Raw genomic sequence first — 22,463 nt, forward strand, 5'->3', positions numbered from 1 at the left:
TAACAGCTACACTCAGACCAGCTGGTTATCAGCAGAGCCCCCGCTGCTCCTCATGGGAACGCTGGTGGAAGACGAAGGTGATGGCAGTGGAGGCAGCATCCCAGGCAGCCTGGAGTACCTCATCCTGGAGCCCCCGCTTATCAGTGTTATGGTTCCACTGGGCCAGGTCTGAAGTGCAGTCAGAACCTTCAGGGGGTGGCCAGACCTGGCGTCTGTTGACACAACGGCGGCAGTGCAGCCTAGGGTCAGAGGACAGAGTTGTGGTCACTACAGACCCCATTTCTATGCTGAGCAGGTAGCTGAGAGATAATAGTGAAGGCAGTCAACCCACCTGTCATGTGTATCACTGAGGCTAACCTCATCCAGGGTAAAGAGCTCCTTCAACTCGCCCAGAGAGAAGTGCCGTTCTACATCCTGTTCTTCATCCACTACACAGCTGCTCAGTGCCTTCTTGTGGCTTTGCCGCTGGAAGATCTTCTCCTCAATGGTTCCTGCCTGGGAGAATAGAGTACAAGGGATATAGGGCTCAGTCATCCCCATACAGAGGAAGCAGGGAAACTCAAAAGAGTTGAAACTAAGGCCACTCAAGAGAAGGAGAGGGGAATGAAAAGTACAAATCCTGGAGTAGCCTCTTTGCTTAGCTGGGTCCCACTTTCCCAGTCTTACGCTTTTTTTTTTTTTTTTTTTTTTTTTGGTGGTACTCGGAATTGAACCCAGGGGCACTCTACCACTGAGCTACATCCCTAGCTCTATTACTTGTTATTTTAACAGAGGCTCTCACTAAGCAGCCCAAGCTTCCTGCTCCCAGACTCTCAGGTCACTGGGGTTATAGGTGTGCACCATGCACCCAGCTCTAGGCTATCTCCTAGAAACCTGACTTGTATACATTTATTCACCCAGTACAGGATCTCTACCAGTACAGGATCTCAGGGCCTGGCTAAATCCCTTTAGGTTGACAGCAGCTTTAGATCTTTACACAAGCCAGACTCATTTATTCAATAATCATGGTTTGAGTATCTATTTCATGTCAGGCTTTGCATTAACAAGATACAAAGAATCAAATATGATCTCTATCCTTGAATTCAGACTAGTGGAAAAGAGAGACATATGAGCTAAATCTTGAAAATGAATAGACAGTTTGCAAGGGTAGAGAGAAGCAAAAGCATTTATTTGTACCATAAGAACAAAGGCATAAACCAGGCCTAGTGGAAGATTATGAAGGGTTCAGTTACTTAAGAGACTGAGGTGGGAAGATCATTTGGGCCAAGGAGTTTGAGGACAGCTTTGACAACATAGTGAGGTCCTGTCTCAAAACACAAATTTAATTTTGGCTGACTAGAAGATTGTGAAGAGTAATAATAACTGGGGCTGGGAAATTCAGCAGAAGCCATATTAGAAAACCTTGGATACTAAAATGAAGGGATTGGCTTTTTTTTTTTTGACTGAACCCAGAGGTGCTTTACCACTAAGCCACATCCCCAGTACTTTTTGAGACAGGGTCTTACTAAGTTGCTGAGGCTGGGCCCAAATTTGCAATCCTCTTGCCTTAGCTTCCCAAGTTGCTAGCATGCACCACCGCAACCACCTTGGCATTGTCTTAAATGAAACACAAATTTATAATTTTTAAAAAATTTATCCTAGAAGCAGTATGTGAAGAATGGGTCAGGATGGGACAAAAGGTGACTATGACCTTAGCAGAAGAGAGAGAGGAAAGTCAGTAAGGAAATTGAGAAGTCAATAACTGGTAGGAGCCCAGCTGTCTTTAGGACAGATAACAGTTCCATAAGATGATTTCCAGGCTTGAATAATGGGAATATTAAATGATAAAATTCAGAAAAGTAGGACTGGGGTTGTGAAGCACTTGCCTTGCACGTGTGAGACACTGGGTTCAATCCTCAGCACCACATAAAAACAAAACAAAATAAAGGTATTGTATCCATCTACAACTAAAAAAAAATTTTAAAAAATTCAGAAGAGTAATGAGTTTAGTCATAAAGTATTCATAAGTGGACAGTTGTGGGGTGTAGCTCAATGGTACAGCACTTGCCTAGTATACAGAAGGCCTGGATTCAATTCCCAGCACTACCAAAAAAAAAAAAGTGTGTGGGGGGGGATTCAAGTGGAAATGTAGATTTAATAATAGAAATATGGGTCTGAAGCTCAGGTAAGAAATCTGGGTTAAGGTTTACCAATCTAATGAGTATATAATTGAAGAGGATAAGAGAATCAGAGTGGAGTTTCCAAGACAAGAAAATGGGGTGAGGTAGAACCCAGGACATTCCATGTGCTAGGCAAGTGATCAACTGAGGTACTTCACAGCACCTCTCAAGGGAATTTTAGGAAGGCTTAGTGACAAGAATCACAAGGAAGGGGCTGGGGATGTGGCTCAAGCAGTAGCGCGCTTGCCTGGCATGCGTGCGGCCCGGGTTGGATCCTCAGCACCACATACAAAGATGTGTGTACGCCAAAAACTAAAAAAAAAAAAAAAAAAAAAAATCACAAGGAAAACAACTCAGAGTGCCCTATGTGGGGCTGGGGATGTGGCTTGGTGCTTACCTTGCATGTGCAATCTCTGGGTTCAATCCCTACCACCAGGGAAAAAAATAAAGAATTCCCTATTTTGGCAATTAGGAAGCTTGTAGTACATTTGAAGGCAGGTATAAGAAGTCTGATGACCAAGATGATGAGAGGTGAAGAAGTTCATTTAATGCTTTGGAAATGTTTGAAGTAAACAAATAGAAAGCACTCCAGAATTGTGGTTAAAATAAGACAGAGGGAGCCAGGCACGGTGACACATGCACACCTGTAATCCCAATGGTTTGGGAGACTGAGTCAGGAGGATCACAAGTTTAAGACCAGACTTAGCAACTTTGTGAGGCCGTAAGCAATGTAGCAAGATACTATCTCAAAATAAAAAGGGGCTGAGGATAGTGGGGATATGATTCAGTGGTTATGTGTCCAGGTATTCAATTCCCAGTATCAAAAAAAAAAAAAAAAATTGAAAATTTGTTTTTAAAAAAGGGAGGAGCTGGGCTGGGGTTGTAGCTCAGCAGTAGAGCGCTTGCCTAGCATATATTATGTGAGGCCCTGGGTTGGGTCCTCAGTACCACATACAAATAAATAAATAAAAAAGATATTGTGTCCAACTACAACTAAAAAAAATATTAAAAATAAAAATAAAAAATAAACCATTAAAAAAAAAGTGGGAGCTTTCTGGAGAGAGTCTGCTTGTAATCCTAGTGGTGGTGCTTGCCTATAATCCCAGTGGCTAGGGAGGCTGAGGCAGGAAGATAATAATGAGTTCGAAGCCAGCCTCAGCAATGGTGAGGTGCCAAGCAACTCAGTGAGACCTGTCTCTAAATAAAATACAAAATAGGGCTGGGGATGTGGCTCAGTGGCCAAGTGCCCCTGAGCTCAATCCCCAGTACCAAAAGGGAAAAAAAAAAAAAAAAAAATGAGGGAGCTAGCTGGACTCAGTGGCACATACCTGTAAGAGGCAGGAGGTTCCAAGTTTGAGGTCAGCCCTAGCAACTTAACAAGGCCCAAAACAACTTAGTGAAACCCTGTGTCAAGGGGCTGAGGCTGTGGCTCAGTGGCAGAGCACTTGCCTAGCATGTGTAAGGCACTGGGTTCAATCCTTAGCACCACATACAAAAATAAATAAAGGCACGCTGCCCATCTACAACTACAAAAAAATTTTTTAAAAATTAAAAAAAAAAAAAAGAAAGAAAGAAACCCTGTGTCAAAATAAAAATTAAAAAGGACGGGGTGTAGCTCCATGATAAAGCACCACTGGGTGCAATTCCCCAAAAGTGGTAACTATTTGAGCATGTTTATAGGCTTTGGGGGGAAAAAAATTGAACAACTAAGAACTGAGCATGATGGCACAGGCCTATAATCCCAGTGACTCAGGAGGATTATAAATTAGAGGCCAGCCTGGATAACTTAGTAAGACCTTGTTTCAAAATAAAAAAATAATAATAATAATAAAAAGTACCCCTGGGTTCAATCTCCAACACCAACCCAAAAAAAAGGAAAGAAGGAAGGAAAGGATGAGAAGAAGGGTTTAACAGCAGCAGAGCTAGAAGGTGAATTCCAAAGAAGAAGGGAATCTTTCTCTGGCATAGGAAGGGAAATACCAGGTATAGAGATTTATAGAAAAGAGGAAAAGAGGTAAAAGAATTCATGCCTAGGAGTTTACGTTCTCTCTGTAAAGATAGCCTCTCTACAGAAAGAGACAGGTAGGGAAGTGGTAAAGGCTTGAAATGGTCGTTGAAAGAAATAAGATGGCTCAGCCAAAAAGGATAACATGAATTTATTTATTTATTTATTTTTAAAGAGAGAGAGAGTTTTTTTTAATATTTATTTTTTAGTTTTCGGCGGACACAACATCTTTGTTTGTATGTGATGCTGAGGATCGAACCCGGGCCGCACGCATGCCAGGCGAGCGTGCTACCGCTTGAGCCACATCCTCAGCCCAAGATAACATGAATTTATGATAGTATCAACCTGTAAATGCAAAATATAGTTGAGGTGGAAGCTGAGAATAGCTAAAATGATCCAAGTGAAATGAATATTGGGAAGGGTAGCTGATAGGACACACAGGATTAGGCTGAATAAAAAAAAGGAAGCCAAACCAAACTGACTGGGAGTGGACATGAGAGGTTCTCTTACTGTATTATAAGGAGGGAGAAGCTGGAAGGTCAGGAGGTGAAAGTAGGATGAGAGTAATTAAAGCCTTAGGAAAAATTAGATGAGGGGGAGTTGAGTCTTTAGAGATGAAGTCAAAGAAACATGAATGCCAGAATGCTGGAAAACTGCATAGTTCTCAAAGTTGGACAGAATGATTGCTGGATTTGGGAAAGAAACAAAGACAAATAATATTCAAAATCATTGCTAAATTAGGAAGATAGCAAAGGTTAGATGACTGTAGCAAGGAAGAAAAGACTACCCCCCTTTGTCAAATCAGACAACATGAGCTGCAAAAGAGGAACTATGGGACAGACTCAAGGTGGTAACTGAAAATGCCATAACAGCTTCTTAACCCAAGGGACATGAGGGAATGAGAAGACTTAGAAGGCAAACAACACAATAGAAATTGGCTATGAAAGAAAATAGATGCCCTGCACAAAGGATGTTCTGAACAAGCATCCAAAAAGCATAATAAGAACCACTTGGAAGCCAGGTATGGTGGCACACATCTGTAATCCTGATGACTAGGGAGGCTGAGGCAGGAGGATCACAAGTTTGAAGACACTCTGAGCAACTTAGCAAGACCCTAAGCAACTTAGATCCTGTCTCAAAAAAGTTTAAAAAAGAGTTAGGGATGTGGCTCAGTAGTAAAGCACCCCTGGGTTCAATCCCCAACACCAAAAGAAAAAAAAAGGCAAGGGGGTGGGGGGTATTAGATAGAGGGGAAAGGAGAACAGGAATACAGGGCTCAAGGCTAGGCCTATAGAATAGCACTGATAGAAGTGTCTATTTCAAAGAGGGACAATAAGAAACAATTTAAAATGGGTTTTGAAGATTTTGTTCCATGATCCACCCCCACAGTGACCACCATCACCATTCTTACAGACAGCAGGCGATAAATATAGCAGGTCTTCTTTTGACCATCACGCCAGACCCTGGCCATGGCTTGTTCATCATTAGCTGGGTTCCAGTCAGGGTCAAACATGATCAGCCGGTTAGCCCCAATGAGATTGAGGCCACAGCCTCCAGCTTTGCTGCTCAGCATGAAGACAAAATCAGGGCTCTGGAAAAAAAGAAAGCGGGGAGCAAGAATCTCTTGTAGCCTAAACTGGGATCCTCCTCATCCCAACCACTCTCATGCTGCTTCTACTCGTACTCAGTTGTGATAACCCATACTTAGCCTGCCAACTAGCCAATTTCCCAGTCTACAAAATCAGTTTCCAGCCCAGAAATGACCAACAAGCCTAACCCTCACCCCCCATATCCCGCCCCCAAACAAAACCCAAAACAAAAAAACTTGATGTAGCCAGGCATGGTGGCACACACCTGTAGTTCCAGCAACTCAGGAATCTGAGGCAGGAGGATCACAAATCCAAAGACAGCCTCAGCAATTTAGAGACACCCTGTTGCAAAATTTTTAAAAAAGGCTGGAGATATGGCTCGGTGATTTAGCAATCCTGGGTTCAATACCCGGTACCAAAAAAGAAAAAAGAAAAGAAAAATTCTGACTGTAGAACCCATTTACATCTTCTCTATCAAGTGTTAATTCTGATGTTACTGCACTGGTGGTGTGGGGGCAGGGGCTATGCATTTACCGATGGACAGTTGAAGCGCTCCACAACCTTGGCTCGCTTCTTAATGGACATTGTACCATCCAGGCGGACATACAAGTACCTGAAGAGAGATCCAAAGATCAAAACCAAGAGGAAAGGAGGGCCCCCCTTGGAGCCATGGCCCCTGAAGGGTCCACCAAACCATGCGTGAGGCTGCTCATGTCATAGCTTTTTGGTATTCCCAAAGAGAAGGGCAGGGAGCTAAGGGTCAGGACTCTGACCTGTGAGAATACCTGAAGGACCAGTGGGGGATTCTGCTTAGACATGGAGCTAGAGCCATTACAACAATAAGAAAAGAGACATATTCATGGAAGTCCTTCATGTACCAACATCTTGAACCATACCCACCAATCAGAATACCTAATCTTTCTAGAAGGTGGTGAGGAAGCACATCCCTTGCCAGCCTATTTAGGATCCTCCTTACCTTCGAACCCGACAGAGCTTCTCAAAGAGATCCAATGTCTGGGTATAATTGGATACCAGCACTACTTTGTCACTGCTGCGGCTTCGTGTCACTGCCAGAATATAATCAAGGACCAGCATCTTACCTGGAATAAACAGCAACCATCAGTCCCCCCACTGGCCATCCCAATGGACCGAGATTCTTGCTTTTTTTTTTTTTTTTTTTTTTAATTTTTTATGGTGCTAGGGATCAAACCCAGGGACTTGTGCATGCTAGGCAAGCACTCTACCACTGAGCTACATTCCCAGCCCATATTCTTTATCCTGCCTTGAAACAGGATGGCTCCAGCAAAGATAATTTCCCACTCTCCTTCCACTGTTCTTCCTGGAAAGGTCCATATACTGGCAGAAAAGCTTACCTGACAGCTGTGGCTCTAGAGCCTTGGAGCTATAACCAGGGGGGAAGATGTCCAAGGCACCCTCAAAACCATCCTCCTCTTCCACACACTTATCATATATGAGAGCTGGATCTGAAAAACCAACAAAACAAAAACTCTACACCACAATACAGCTACTTTGCTTTCTGAAGTTTCTACTTAAGAGCTCACTAGAATGTCCTTTAAATGCCCAACCTAGGAGGCCTTTTTCAGCAGCACTCACTCAGTATCCACCTCCCAGTTCCAACAGGGTGCAGCCAGTAAAATCTGGGACCATGGATGAATAATTTCGCTCCCTAGTGTGTTCTCCCAACAAGAAGGGAGCTATACCAGAGCTCTCTAAGACATGGAGCTTTATCATTTTTCCTAATGCCTAACATTTTATATGAACATGTGTGTGCAAGTGCTCACACAGTCTTGTACAACAAGAATCAAGCATTAGCTGGGCACAGAATAAGCTACATTTTCCAAAGCAATGGGTCTAGCTTATTAGAGTCCACAATAAGGGTTCATGCCTTGGGGAGGTTTGGAATCACAAGTGCTATAGGCTGCTATGGGGTCTCTAGACAATTTTACAGAAAAGTTACTGGACTCCATTGCTCACTATACAGAAGATCAGGGCAAGGGCTCAACTCACGATTACAAAGCTTCTTCAGAGTGGTGATAGAAGAAAGGGAAGACACACTCATCTTGCCCTCACGCAACTCTTCTGCTGGCTTGGCCTGTCTCAGAAACCTCTTGTATAACTCAGTCTGAAGGGGTGTCAGCCTAAATAAAAAGGCAACTGGGTCAGTAGCGAAAAAGTGGACCAGCCAGGAGCATTGATACACTCCTATAATCACAGAAGCTTGGGAGGCTGAGACAGGAGGATCTCAAGTTCAAGGCCAGTCTCAGCAACTTAGCAAGGCACTAAGCAACAATCTGTCTTAAAATAAAACATAAAAAGGGCTGAGAAGGTAGCTCAGTGGTGAAGTGCCTCAGGGTTTGATCCTACATTTCTGTCCTCTAAGGATATCTTCAGACCCAGCCCTGCTTCAGAAGCTAAACTTTTATTTTCACTCACACTACACCCTTCAGTTGATTTCAGTACCTGCAACAAACCACTTGCTCAATCTTTACAGGCAGATATTTAGAAAGGATATCAGAGGTCCTCCGTATCAGGCACCTAGTAAAAACAGAATAAAAAGACAAAAGGCTTGTAAAAACAACCATGCTGGAATAAAATCTACCATCCAGAGGACGAAGACTGACTCTTTTGTAGTATACAATGCCAAGGACCCATCGGCCCTTTGGTAAAGATATCTCTATCAGGGTCTCAGTCATGGGAACAGAGACCTTCCAAATAGCCAACCTTACAGTAACAACTCTCTCTTCCCATTAACAGGTTGGCTTCTCTCAAGAAAAGGCTGAGGTCTTCCATTGAGCCTAGGGCTCTCTCAGGGAAAGCAAACTTCAAACCAAGTCTTTACGGGGGTTTCTGTCCGAATTTGCCTACATGTCTGTCAAGCTTATGATAGCTCAGGGTAGACCATGGAGGATAGGGAGGCACCTAAGAAGCAGCTCCTAAGAACACTCTGATTCTCCTCCCTACTATCTAAAATTAATAAGCAGATGTAACCAGGGCATTAGGAAAAGCAGAAAGACTATTTACAACATAACCCCATCAATTGTGCATACCTACAACAGAGGAGCCAGAATGCACCTGCCTGCATAGAATGTGGACACATGGAATAAGACGACCTCTTAGCTTGGAGCTGCCTTTGAAGAATAGGTATCCTTCAAATCTACTCCTAAATATTAAAGAACAACTATGGAGCCTGGGAAGAGAAAGCTTCTGATATACTAATAATATACCAGGGGATATTTCGTTCAGGAAGTCCAGCTACATCAGAGAAGATTTTCATCAGTGGATTAGTAAACAGACTAAAACCAGACTATAAATACTAGAGATTCTGTGCTAAAGAGAAAATAGAAACTTGAACTGCAAAACTCCATCATTTATTCAGTAGTCATAGTCATGGCACAGATCCAACCCCTTTCCTAGAATCACAGCCTTTGAGGGCTCTAATCAGACCAGGTCCCCAAAGGGTTGGCCTCAGACGGCATGAGAAGCAATTCGGATGACCTTGCTTGGGGTTGTTACCTATTCACAATGCTGATAAGCTCTCTCAGTCGCTCCTCCCCTAGCTGCTTGTCTGCTTCATTCGCAGCTGCATCTCGACTCTTCAAAATTGGCATCTCAAAATGTTTCTTGAATTCATGGGCAGTCCCTAACACATGAGAAAAGAGAAAATTAAAGTACATGTGAAGGGCTGGGGTTGTGGCTCAGTGGTAAAGCACTTGCCAAATATGTGTGGGGTACTGGGTTTGATTCTTAGCACCACATATAAAGAAATAAATAAAGATCCATTGACAACTAAAAAGTATTTTTTAAAAAGTACATGTGATAAAATGATTTTCCCACTGCCAGCAGCAACAAACCACATTATCACAGACCAGCCAAAGCTGAACAAAATATAGGCAATTTCTATTTAATGAATAAGAGATCCCAAAGCAGTAAAGACTTGAAAGGCCAAACAGTGAAACAGTAAAGCCCAAATATCTAATTAATTAAAGTAAGTATAAATAGACTAAGCTTTGTCCAATTAAAAGATTAGGCCCAACTCTCTTTAAAAGCATAACTAAATGTTGTTTTTAATAGATGAAGTAGCGTATAGACTTAATGAAGTACTGATATATGCTACGAAATGGAGGAAACTTGAAAACATTATGCTAATAGAAATAAGCCAAACACAAGGCTGGGGCTGTAGCTCAGTGGTAGAGCATTTGCCTAGCACAAGTGAAGCACTGGGTTCGATCGTTAGCACCACAAATAGATAGATAGATAGATAGATAGATAGATAGATAGATAGAATAAAGGTATTGTGTCCATCTACACCTAAAAATATTTAATAGAAAAGAAGCCAAACACAAAAGGTCACATATAAATACATTTATATGAAATACACAGAAAGGCAAATTCAGAGACAGAAAGCAGATTGGTGGTTGCCAAGATTCGGAGGAGGGCGAATAGGCACTGTTTAATGAGTTTAAAATTTCCCTTTTGGTGATGAAAATTTATGGAACTAGATAAGGGTGGTGGTAGCACAACGATGTGAATGTACTAAATGCCACTGAACTATACAATTCACCATGGCTAATTTTTTTTTTTTTTTTTTAAGTAACACATACTGGAGTTTTGTTTTTTTATCCAGTGTGACAATCTCTGTCTTTTTTTTATTAAGAGAGAGAGAGAGAATTTTAATATTTATTTTTTTTAAGTTTTCGGCAGACACAACATCTTTGTTTGTATGTGGTGCTGAGGATCGAACCCGGGCCACACACATGCCAGGCAAGCGCGCTACTGTTTGAGCTACATCACTAGCCTCCATGGCTAATTTTTTATTATTTGAATTTCTTTTTTTTTTTTTTTAAAGAGAGAGTGGGAGAGAGAGTTTTATGCATTAATTACAGCTTTTATTCTTTCTTTCTTTTTTTTAAATGCAGTGCTAAGAATTAAACCCAGTACCTAACACATATTTGGCAAGCGCTTTACCACTGAGCCACAACCCCAGCCCTTCACATGTACAATGCTGGATAGAAGTACTGTTAGAAGATCTCATTCCTGATCTAAGGGGAAAAAGAAAGCCTGTCTGCTAGCTAGTCACAAAACTTTTTTTATGAAAAGTATTTACTTCACAAAACAGGATGATCTCAGGGGCAGTGATGCAGACCTATAATCCCAGTGACTAAGGAGGCTAAGGCAGGAGGATCCTAAATTCAAGGCCAACCTTGGCAACTTAATGAGATACTGTCTCAAAATACTAAATTTTTAAAAGAGGCAGAGTTGTAGCTTATCGGTAGAGTACGTCTGAGGTTCAAGGCTCAGTAATGTTTAAAAAAAAAAGAGAATGGTCTCTAAATGGTCAATGAACATATTGAAAGAAGTGACTTTCTTGATTAGACAAATGCAATGAGCTAGGACCCATCAGAGTAACTAAAATTTTAAAGTAATAAATATTGGTAATATTGGTGATATAAGATTGGCAAACTGGTGGGCTGGGGTTGTGGCACAGTGGTAGAGCACTTGCCTAGTATTTGTGAGGCACCGGGTTTGATTCTCAGCACCACATATAAATAAATAAAGATCCATTGACAACTAAACAATATTTAAAAAAAAAAAAAAGATTAGCAAACTATAACCACAGCTAGCCATCGACCATCTATTTCTATAAAGTTTCATTAAACATAGTCATAACCATTCATTTACATATTATTTATAGACGCTTCTATACTACAACAAAAGAATTAAGTACCTATGACAGAGAAAGATGACTTATGAATCTAAAATACTATCTCGTCAATAAAGACAAAGTTTATTGACCCCTGATGTAGACACAATGGAATTTTCATATACAACTGTTACAATCAGGAAAACTGGAGTATATAGATGAGCAGAATATACAACCTAGTGATTCCACTCTCAGGACAAAGAAATACATACTTGCCCAACAGAAATAAATACGAGGCTCAAGTACAGACATGTACAAGAATGTCCACAGCATCACTATTTAAAAGAATAAAATCCTAGAAACCACTGGGCACCATGGCGCACACCTAAAATCCCAGTGGCTCAGAGACTGAGGCAGGAGGATTGTGAGTTCAAAGCCAGCCTCAGCAAAAATGAGGCGCTAAGCAATTCAGTGAGACGCTGTATCTTAAAAAAAAAAAAAAATAGAAAATAGGGCTGGGGATGTGGCTCAGTGGCCCTTAGTTTAATCCCCAGTACATCTCCCCACCCCCACAAAAAATGGGGCAGGGGGCTGGGGATTTAGCTCACTGGTAAAATGCCCTGGATTCAATCCCCAGTATGGGGGTGGGGGAGGGGAGCAAATATAATCCATAGTGTCAGAAAGTATTTACTTCTAGGTGAAAGAAGATAATGACTAGAACAAGGGGGCTTGGTATGGTAGTAACTGATCAGGTAATGGTTACACAAATATGTTCACATTATGGCAATCTTGCTACTCAGCAATTCTCCACATAAAGGGCCTCTCCAGAGGACTGGCAAGATGGAGACGCACTAACCTTTCCACAAATATCTATATGAAAGAATTGCCCAAATAATATTGTCCAGCGGGGCTGGGGATGTGGCTCAAGCAGTAGCACGCTAGCCTGGAATGCGTGAGGCCCGGGTTCGATCCTCAGCACCACATACAAACAAAGATGTTGTGCCCGCCGATAACTAAAAAATAAATATTAAAAATTCTCTCTCTCTCTCTCTCTCTCTACACCACTCTCTCTCTTTAAAAAAAAAAAAAAAAGTATTGTCCAGGGACTGGGGGGAAGGAATGATTGAAGAGTTATTATTTAAAGGCTAGAATGTCAGTTTTGTAAAATGAACAAATTCTAAAGAAGAACAGTGATGATGGTTGTAAAACAATGCAAATTTACTTAATAACACTGAACTACACATTTAAAAATGATTTTTAAAAAAAGAAGAAACTATTCAAGACAGAGTAGTTTGCTGAGGTCAAAGGTCTAATTATAAAGAAGGTAGGGTGTGAAGAACAAAAATGCCCTATATATCATCCCTGCTGCTTCTACAGAGAAAGAAATGGCCAAAGTGGGTCTTGCTGGGTTGTCTAGCAGAGCCAAGACCTCCCAGTGGCTTTGCTGCTTCCTGACTTCCTCTAAGATTCCCTAGTCTAACTAACTAGCATTCTCTCCTTAATTTGAGTTGCACTCCCAGGACAAGAAAAAGCTCCTCTCCATTATGACACAAGGCTGGATTCTTACCCAGGATGCCCGAATTAACAAAATGTACCAAGCTGAAATATTCAAGCAGATCATTCTGGATGGGGGTCCCAGAGATGAGCACCCGTCGACTGGTCTTCAAGCTATTCAGAGCCTGGTAAGTCTGATTTTCAGAGTTCTTGAGTCTGTGTCCCTGAAAGAGAATTTCTATATAATGTTGCATCCCTAAATGGTACAAAAGTCTTATATAAACAGGAAAATAGGAGTCACAAACATGACAGGTCCTGAGACCTTGGGAACTAGGCGGAGAATAGCGCAAGAGTTGGTTCAACCACTTGCTTGGGGAAAAATATTAAACTCAAGAGATAGACCTGCAATTTCCAGACCAGTGCTACACCCATAAAACAAGGATTCCTTCTGTTCCCTCCCAACCCTTTCCCTACCCAATCTTCAGTCTTGGCAGCTCACCTACCCACTTTAGAGATCATGTGGCCACATTATAGATCCTTGCTTTCTGGAATTCCTCATTCCCTAACAGTCCAACAAACTCAGAATCTTCTGAGCCAAATATCTTCTGTATTAGCCTCCTGGCCTTGACTGGACCATCAGTGCTAAAGGAACTTGACTAGACTCCTTCTACCAGAATCTACATAGCTAGTATAGCTAAAGAGCCTCCCTTCACATCTCTTCCCTAGCTCTCATTCTCCCTGTACCCTAGCCACACACACACTTAACTTCTATTTTAGGCCTTTTTTTTTTTTAGTTGTCAATGGATCTTTTATTTTATTTTTTTATTTATTTAAATATTTATTTTTTAGTTGTAGTTGGACAATACCTTTATTTATTTTTAATTTTTTTTGGGGGGGTAGCTGTAAATGGATAGAATGCCTTTATTTTATTTATTTTTATGTGGTGCTGAGGATGGAACCCAGTGCCTCACGCATGCTAGGCAAGCGCTCTGCCACCGAGCTATATTCCCAGTCCACAATACCTTTATTTTATTTGTTTATTTTTATGTGATGCTGAGGATCGAACCCAGGGCCTCACATGTGCTAGGCAAGCGCTCTACTGCTGAACCACAACCCCAGCCCCTATTTATTTATTTATGTGTAGCACTGAGGATTTATTTACTCATTCATTCATTCATTCCTTTATGTGCAGCACTGAGCATCAGATCCAGGGCCTCACACATGCTAGGCAAGTGTTCTATCACTAAGCCACAACTCCAAAGAAATGCATACTTGCCCAACAGAAATAAATACCAGGCTTAAGTATGAATGGGCTGTCCCTTTGTGCCTCATTGACTTCTACCAGAATCTACATAGCTAGTATATCTAAAGAGCCACTTCTAGAAAATGATAAAGAAACCTACTACCTTCCCTTCTTCTCCAAGAAACATATGGGCAAGATCAGGTCTGTGCCTTTTCTATGTTCAGCTCCCACTCCATGCTAAGCAAATCACACATAACTCAATGACTAGTGAAAAAATGCATAAACATGTCAGCCTTGCTCCCTCTGGTTATCCTTTGACAATGCAATTGAATGTACATCCTCCACTGATTCCCAATTATAGGGTCAAGTCCAAGATCTTTAGGCTCATTAGTTCAACATTCAAAGCTCTAATTATTAATTAGGCTCCAGCTAAATTCTCTGACAATCTCCACCACTTGTCATAGTCCAGGAAGGCTTGCCTCCTTGGCACACCCTTGTTGGATTTCCCTAGATCTTTGCCAATGCCACTTCTCTGCCTAGAGCTTTCCCCAAAAGACACATTCCTCAAATGTCAACTACTATGCAAAGCCTTCTTCAATGACCCAAGACTACTGGTTTCTCCCACCTTTGTGCTCCTATGGAACTATATACACATTGATGCTATTTATTTATTTATTTATTTATAAAGAGAGAGAGAGAATTTTTTTTAATACTTATTTTTTAGTTTTCAGCTGACACAACATCTTTGTATGTGGTACTGAGGATCGAACCCGGCCGCACACATGCCAGGCGAGCGCGCTACCGCTTGAGCCACATCCCCAGTCCAATGCTACTATTTTTTTTTTTTTTTTTATGTTGGAAAAAAGAAAGCATATTTAGAATTAGACAGCTGGACTTTGTTTAGATGATCCCAATTTTGTTGGCAACATCCAAAGCATCATAATCAGGAGCCAGTCGAACATATGCCTTTTTCTCTCCATCAGGCCCGATCAGGGTGTTAACCTTGGCCACATCAATGTCATAGAGCTTCTTTACAGCTTGTTTGATCTGGTGTTTGTTTGCCTTGACATCCACAATAAACACAAGTGTGTTGTTGTCTTCAATCTTCTTCATGGCTGACTCAGTGGTCAGAGGGAATTTGATGATGGCATAGTGGTCAAGCTTGTTTCTCCTGGGGGCGCTCTTCCGAGGATATTTGGGCTGCCTCCGGAGTCACAATGTCTTGGGTCGCCGGAAGGTAGGTGACGTGCGGATCTTCTTTTTATGACTGTGGACACCCTTCAACACTGCTTTCTTGGCTTTCAAAGCTTTTGCTTTGGCTTCAGCTTTGGGAGGGGCAGGAGCTTCCTTCTTAGCTTTCGGCGCCATCTTGGTGAAAAGGGGCGATGCTACTATTTAGTGAAACTTTTAATGTGCCGGGCACTGTCTTTAAGAACTTTACCTATATTCTCTCTTTTAGAGGCACTGGGAATTGAACCTAAGGGCACTTTACCACTGAGCTATATTCCCAGTCCTTTTTAATTTTTTATTTTGAGACAGGGTCTTTTTTTTTTTTTAATATTTTAAGTTGTAGATGAGCATACAATCTTTGTTTATTAATTTATTTTTTATATGGTGCTGAGGATCAAACCAGTGCCTCACACATGCTAGGCAAGCACTCTGCCACTCAGCTACAGTCCTAGCCCCTTGAGACAGGACCTTGCTAAGTTGCTTAGAGCCTTGTGCTAGATTACAGTTCCTCCTGCTTCAGCCTCCCAAATTGCTGGGGTTATAGGCAGGCACTACAATGCCCAGTTTGATTCTTCTTTTCTAAAAACAAAAAATTTACCTAGATTAAATATTACCACTTCTATCTCTTTGAAATATGACCCCTATTAAGTATCATCCATGTATTTTATGTGTTTCCCCAGCAACTTTAACCTGGCTGGCTCTATGTGAGTAAAGTAAATGGATCTGAATGAGGCACAAAGGGACAGCCCATCCATACCTGAGCCAAGCTTTTGATTGATTCCATGGCTTCTGACTGAGGATCAGGATTCTTTTTTTTTTTTTTTTTAAACAAAAAGAGAACCACATATACTAGAGAAGTGTCAGCTGGAAGGAAGCCACTGTGCACATTGGGAACATGAAAGCCTGGTATATCAACCCTTCCCTTTCCAGGGTCTAAAAGGAAAAACTGTCTCCCTGGAACAAGATGACCATTTTTTAGGACTTTGGCTTCCTTAGGTATCTGATAATTTGACAAAAGCGGACAAAAAGGTAAATAAGTAAGGACTGCAGTGTGGCAAGAGGAAATATGGTCTCTTGTACTCTGCAGTCAGCTCTTAAAACAGGACAGAGTGATGAAGAAAGAGAACAATAAAGAATGGAAAAAAATTGGGCTGGGGTACAACGATTGCCTAGCATGTGTGAAGCACTAGATTTGATCCTCAGCACCACATAAAATTAAATAAACAAAATAAAGCTATTGCGTCCATCTACAACTAAAAAAAAAAGAATAGAAAAAATTAAGATGAGCCAGGTATAGTGTCACACAACTATAATTCCAGTGACTCAGGAGACTGAGGCAGAAGGATAGCAAGTTTGAGGACAGCCTCAGCAACTTAATGGAACCTGCCATAAAAGCAAAAAATTAAAAAGGGCTTGGGAGGTAGCTTGGTGGTGAAGATCCCACTCAGTTCAATTCTCAGTACTGAGGGGGGTGGGGCGGGAAATCAAAATGATTCCAAGTCTCAAGGACTCAATAGTTCAATACCCTTCTCTTCCATAATGCCGTGGCCTGGACCAGGTTCCTGGCATAGTCCCCTCCATTGTTTTTTTGGTACTAGCTATTGAACTCTGGTGGAGCTTTGCTACTAAGCTACATTTCCAGCCCCCCTGCCGCAGTCCGGCTGCAGCAAAATAACCAGGGAGGGGGTGGACGAACAACTTGTGTATGTTGATACAACAGGAGTAGGAGCCGTTTATTGTAGGACCAGAGTGATAATTTTTACATTCCACACAGCTTATCTTAATTAGCATAAACTAGATACAGCAGTCAACCAATAAGGAATCTCCACACTTAATGGCTCGCTTTTGTTACTTCACAAACCACTCCCTCTGGCATTTTGCCAGGCGCCATCCAGACTTGTTTACAGACTTTAACATTTCTCTGGCAAAATGCCAGGCGCTATCCTGACTTGTTTACAGACTCTAACACCCCCCCCCCCTTTTTTTGAGACAGGGTCTGGCTAAGTTGCTTAGGGCCTCACTAGTTACTCAGACTAGTCTTGAACTTGCAATACTCCTGCCTCAACTTCCTAAGTTGCTGGGGTTACAGGCATGTGTCACAGCATCTGGCAACCCCCCTCCATTATCATGAAACAGATGCCAGGACCCAAGCAGAGGGCAGTCACATGCATACGCCCAAGCTCCTAAATCCTTTACCACTACCTAGAGAAGAGTCCATTAGGGTATCAGCAATTTGCAGACAATGACTGACTTTTCCTAAATTCAAAGGCCCAGGTAGGAAGTCGTTCACAATTTGCAAGCACAATATCCAAAAGTAAGTTTTTGTATTCTGTCCCATCCCTACGCTCCTCAGATACTAGGCTGTTCTAGAAGCCCCAGAGCCCAGCCAAGCATGCCAATCAGACAGCAGGTGGGGCCAAGTCTTTCAACCAACTCTCTACTAGTGTCCCAGAAATATGAAAAGGACTCTAGTGCTCCCCATAAGGTACAAACAGAGCAGCAGCCTCAGGGTAGGCAAGTTCACTAGAGTCCAGGAAGGCTCTCTCTTTAAAATATATAAATAAATAAAGTAAAATTACCCAGCCACCCTCACTATTTCCTGAATACTAGCATCTTTACCACAATTCCTGCATACTATAATAATCCTATGAGGCCAGGTGCAGTGGCGCACACCTATGATCCCAGCTAAAGCCTTAAGCAACCTCTCTCATAAAAAAGTAAAAGGCCTGGGGATATGGATCAGTGGTTAAGCATCCCTGGGTTCAATCCCCAATACCAATAATAATAATAATAATTCTATGAGACAGGTACTATCACCCCATTTTCTTGATGCAGAAACAAAGGCTCAGGTAGTTAAGTAAAAAATCCATAGTCACACTACTGAGAAGTGGCAAAGCAAGGATATAAATAAATATCTCTGACTCTAGATTCTATTATCTGAAACATTGTGCCATGTCTCTCTACCAATCCAAACCCCTCCCCTACCCCCCATCGTTCAAGGTTCTTCTTTGGTCTAGGAATACTGTCTAGAAACAACAAAACCAATCGGCCCATAGCAACTCACTTCTCTTAGAGTTCTGAGCACTGTTTAATCTCTTTGGCAGATTGGTGTTACAAGTTCTACTTCTCCCTTATCTTCTCCAAGACAGCTTCATCTGTCCTCAGTACTCTAAGTGACTAGTGAAGCTCTGAGATGGTGGCAGTACTCAGGTTAGGAGACTTTTGTGGATCTTGTATACCCAGACTGTTGAGCATCAAGTACCTCATCACATATGACCAGTCCAACACTTCCTTTCTGAAGAACTCCAACATGAAGGCGGAAAGTCTCATAGGAAATGATGAGGATAGGAGAAGGCACTCTGGCTCCACGCTGGTTCATGAATCCTTCTACAACAGAAAAGTTTTCAAAGAACCAAATCAGAACATATTAAAGAAAAAAATTATTCTTTCTTTCTTTCTTTGTGTGTATGCATGTTATTGGGGATTGAACCCAGGGCCTCAGGCAAGCTAGGCAAGCACTTTACCACTGAGCTACATCCCCAACCCCTTTTTGTTCTTTATTTTAAGACAGGGTCTCACTAAATAACACAGGCTGACCTTGAACCGGTGATCCTCCTCCCTTGGCCTCTTGAGTAGCTAGGATTACAGGTGCACACTACCACACCAAGCAATGGCTGTTAATGTAGCCTAGAAATGATTATTTCAGCTATTTTCAATGAAAATTCTATTCCTGCATTGCCCTCAACTCTTGCCACAAGTAAGCATACACATAAGAAAGCAAGCAGCAGAGCAGGGAATGGTGGCACACACCTATAATCCCAACACTTTGGGAGGGTGAGGCAGGAGGACCACAACTTTGAGGTCAGATTATTAGCAAGACCCTACCTCAAAATAAGAAATAAAAAGGACTGGGGATGTAGTTCAGTCACAGAGCACCCATGGGTTCAATCCCCAGTACCACAAAATAAATAAATAAATAGAAGATAGGTTAAATCATACCCAGCTTTTGATCTATCTCATCTTTAGATCCTCCGTCGATGGCCAGAGGTTGGATCCTTCCTCCAAGCCATTTCCCAACCTCATTATACCAGTTCTTCACCAGACTGGAGGGCGACACCACCACTGCTTTATCAATTTCTGGCTTGCACTCTGGACTTTGGCGCAAAAGTGTCCACATCAACGTGATGCACTGCAGTGTCTTTCCCAGGCCCATTTCATCAGCCATGATGCAGCCATGGCTGCCAGGTATGCGCCTACTGGTAACACATTCCCACAGGAACTTCACTCCCTAGGGAATAACAGCATTCAGTCCACTTTGGCATCTATAAAACCAATGTCCCAGAGAAAGTAGTCTCCCAGGCTCAATTCCCCACCCATACCTCATTCTTCTCACCCTCATTTACCTCTCTCTGATGAGGCCGCAAAACCTTACTAAGAATAGGATCAACAACCACATGGACAGGAAGTTTTTCCCTGAGAAAACACAGCAAAAAAAAAAAAAAAAAAAAACACATGGTGCTCAGACAGGGGCAGGGGCACACCCTCAGAAGTTGTGTTCTGCCCTCAGGAAGTTGTGTTCTGCCAATCCAGAACCACAGACACAGCTAAGAAAGTACCTTTCTGGCCTAGTCCAAGTTCCTGCTCTAAAAGTTAGGAAGTTAGGAAAGAAAGATGGATTTCCCATGTCTCCACTTTAATTACTCTTCTCATGATTGAACATGGTAGGAGGAGTGAGGAACCCTACTAACTGGACATGACCACAAGCTCTTCATCAGGGTCTCCCCTCCCCTGACCACCAGTTTCTGGATGATTAAATAACTAAAACAGCTCCATGATAATCTATTCCAGTCCCACAGAAAAGTCATACCAAAATAATCCTCTGCCCACCCAGGTATAGTCTTAGAGAAGACTACAACTGCTGAAGGAATATCAATGCACATACTTGTCAAGCTTCAGCTGATCATGGGCACTCAGTGGGGGAGGCTCGTACAGAATCAAGGCACCTTCTTCCAGGGGATCATGAAGAGCCCGGCGGACCCCAGTCCTTTTCAGACCCAATGCCCGAGAGCCCAGAGGACCTGGAAATCAGCGATCAATCTGTCAACTAAGACTTTATGTTCAGGAGCTCCAGCAGGCCCAGCTTGAATGCACATCCTTCACATAACCTTTCCTGAGCTTTCATATGATCCATTCTTTCCCCAAACTCCTCCAAACCTGGTTTGGACACCTCTACCTAACCATTATTTCCTCAGCCTCAGGTCAGAGCTATTCCCATTTTATTTCTCCCATTCAACTCCAAACTTCTGGAGGGCTGGAACTTGTTCATCTTGAGTCAGTCCTGGGAAGGTCTGAAACCTTAAAGAGGCTTTTCAAGTCTGAGAGCTCTTAAGGGATGGCATCCTCCCTCCCCAGCCTGTTTTAGCACAATGCAATGCCCTAAATAGAACAGGGGGAAACTTTGTAGAAATGAGGATTCCCACACAGCCTCATAAAGGAGATGCCGCTGAATACATTTAGACTGAAGGAAGCCCAGGTCCATTAGCTACTTTGGCCTACCAGGAGCTTTCTGAACATTGGCATATCCCCACAAAGAAGATGAAGGGCAGTCAGTCTTGACAGTCCTTGCTGAAGCTAATACAACTTTCACACAGAGTCATCTTAAATGCAGTCAAAGCAGGACTAACATCTTCATTTCCCATCTAAGCAAAGGTTTTTAATCTATTCAGGCACATTTATATATGACTAATTAAAAAAACTGAAGTCTCCATTTTACCTTGATAATTTGGAATGGGGACTTTGAAAGGCTTTGACAAAATGCTTCGAATAAATGCTTCCTAAAAGAGAGGGGGGGCGGGGGGGGTGCGGAGAGGGAGGAAGAGAGAAAGAGAAAATCAGGGATTCAGGACTTATTAATGAGTTGTTATGGGACAATATTATTATGATATGCTCCACATTAGGTTTTGTACAACAGCTTCCTTCCATCTTTGAGATTTCATGTAAGGTTTTACAAAACCTAGGAACAGCAGAAGTGCCATACTTCAATCAATCATGAGGCTCAGAATTCACTTGTTCATGTAAGACCATGCCAATGAAGACACCTGGCTCTTCTCTAGGGTGCCGCACCTTAAGAAGCAAGCATCCTACACTACCTGTACAATACTAATAGACAATCCTAATATATGGGTTTAACCTCTGTCCTGTAGAGCTGTATCTTCCCAGAATACCTTTTTTTTTTCCCTTTTTAATGGGGGGATGGTGGTGCTAGGGATTGAACTTAGGTCACTGTACATATTAACTACATGTTCTACCACTTAATTACACCCCCAACCCACAAGTTTTTTTTTTTGTTTGTTTGATACTGGGGATTGAACCCAGGGCTGCTTATTTTTTTATTTTTATTTTTTTATTTTGAGATAGGACCTCACTAAGTTGCTTAAGGCCTCACTAAGTTGCTGAGGCTAGCCTTAAACTTGTGATCCTCCTCCCTCAGCCTCCCACGCCACTGGCATTATAAACATGCACCACCACATCCAGCTCTACAAGTTTTTGTTGTTGTGTGTTGTTGTTGTTGTTTTTGCTACATCATTTTGCCTACTGCATCTAATTCTCACATTAATATCTACATCAGCCTCCTTAGGAACTAAACAGCCCAACAAAGAGTAGTAGTAGTCAGGCATAGTGGTACACACCTATAATCCCAACTACTTAAAGAGACTGAGGCAGGAGGATTATAAATTTGAGGCCAGCCTGGAAACTGAGCAAAACCCTTCCTCAAAATAAAATTAAAAAGAGCTAGGGATGTAGTTCAGTTATAGAGAACTTGCCTCACATGTACAAGGTCCTAGGTTCAATAGCCAGTCCAGAAAAAAGGGAAAAAAAAAAAAAAGAGTACTAGGAGTGATAAGAATAGAGGTATTAGTAAAATAATAGTAGCAACAATAACAACAAAAATGAACAATAATGATGGCTAACAATGTATGCTAGATGTGGAACTAAGCCTCTTACATTCATGTCAATATTTAATCCTAATAGTCCTATGAGATTACTGTATTACTGGTATTCCATTTAAAAATAAGTAAAC

At 41.9% G+C, this 22,463-nt stretch overlaps 1 protein-coding gene and 1 pseudogene across 1 annotated transcript in view; both read right to left on the bottom strand.

Moving 5' to 3' along the window:
* Positions 1-28: 28 nt before the first annotated feature.
* The window catches only part of Rad54l (RAD54 like), a 39,961-nt gene continuing 17,526 nt past the window's right edge, over positions 29-22,463 (bottom strand). The window contains exons 7-21 of the mRNA XM_077110077.1: positions 21,156-21,216; positions 20,325-20,460; positions 19,786-19,855; positions 19,382-19,670; positions 18,645-18,769; positions 12,983-13,133; positions 9,288-9,414; positions 8,235-8,309; positions 7,782-7,912; positions 7,127-7,237; positions 6,730-6,853; positions 6,288-6,366; positions 5,576-5,755; positions 332-495; positions 29-239 (exon numbers count right to left, since the gene is read on the bottom strand). Coding sequence (XP_076966192.1) covers positions 29-239; positions 332-495; positions 5,576-5,755; positions 6,288-6,366; positions 6,730-6,853; positions 7,127-7,237; positions 7,782-7,912; positions 8,235-8,309; positions 9,288-9,414; positions 12,983-13,133; positions 18,645-18,769; positions 19,382-19,670; positions 19,786-19,855; positions 20,325-20,460; positions 21,156-21,216 — 2,034 coding nt within the window. The remainder of the gene's footprint in view (positions 240-331; positions 496-5,575; positions 5,756-6,287; positions 6,367-6,729; positions 6,854-7,126; positions 7,238-7,781; positions 7,913-8,234; positions 8,310-9,287; positions 9,415-12,982; positions 13,134-18,644; positions 18,770-19,381; positions 19,671-19,785; positions 19,856-20,324; positions 20,461-21,155; positions 21,217-22,463) is intronic.
* LOC143404652 (large ribosomal subunit protein uL23 pseudogene) lies at positions 15,011-15,526 on the bottom strand (annotated as a pseudogene).

Source organism: Callospermophilus lateralis, chromosome 7, assembly GCF_048772815.1.
Source record: "Callospermophilus lateralis isolate mCalLat2 chromosome 7, mCalLat2.hap1, whole genome shotgun sequence".
In the NCBI taxonomy this organism is placed as follows: domain Eukaryota; kingdom Metazoa; phylum Chordata; class Mammalia; order Rodentia; family Sciuridae; genus Callospermophilus; species Callospermophilus lateralis.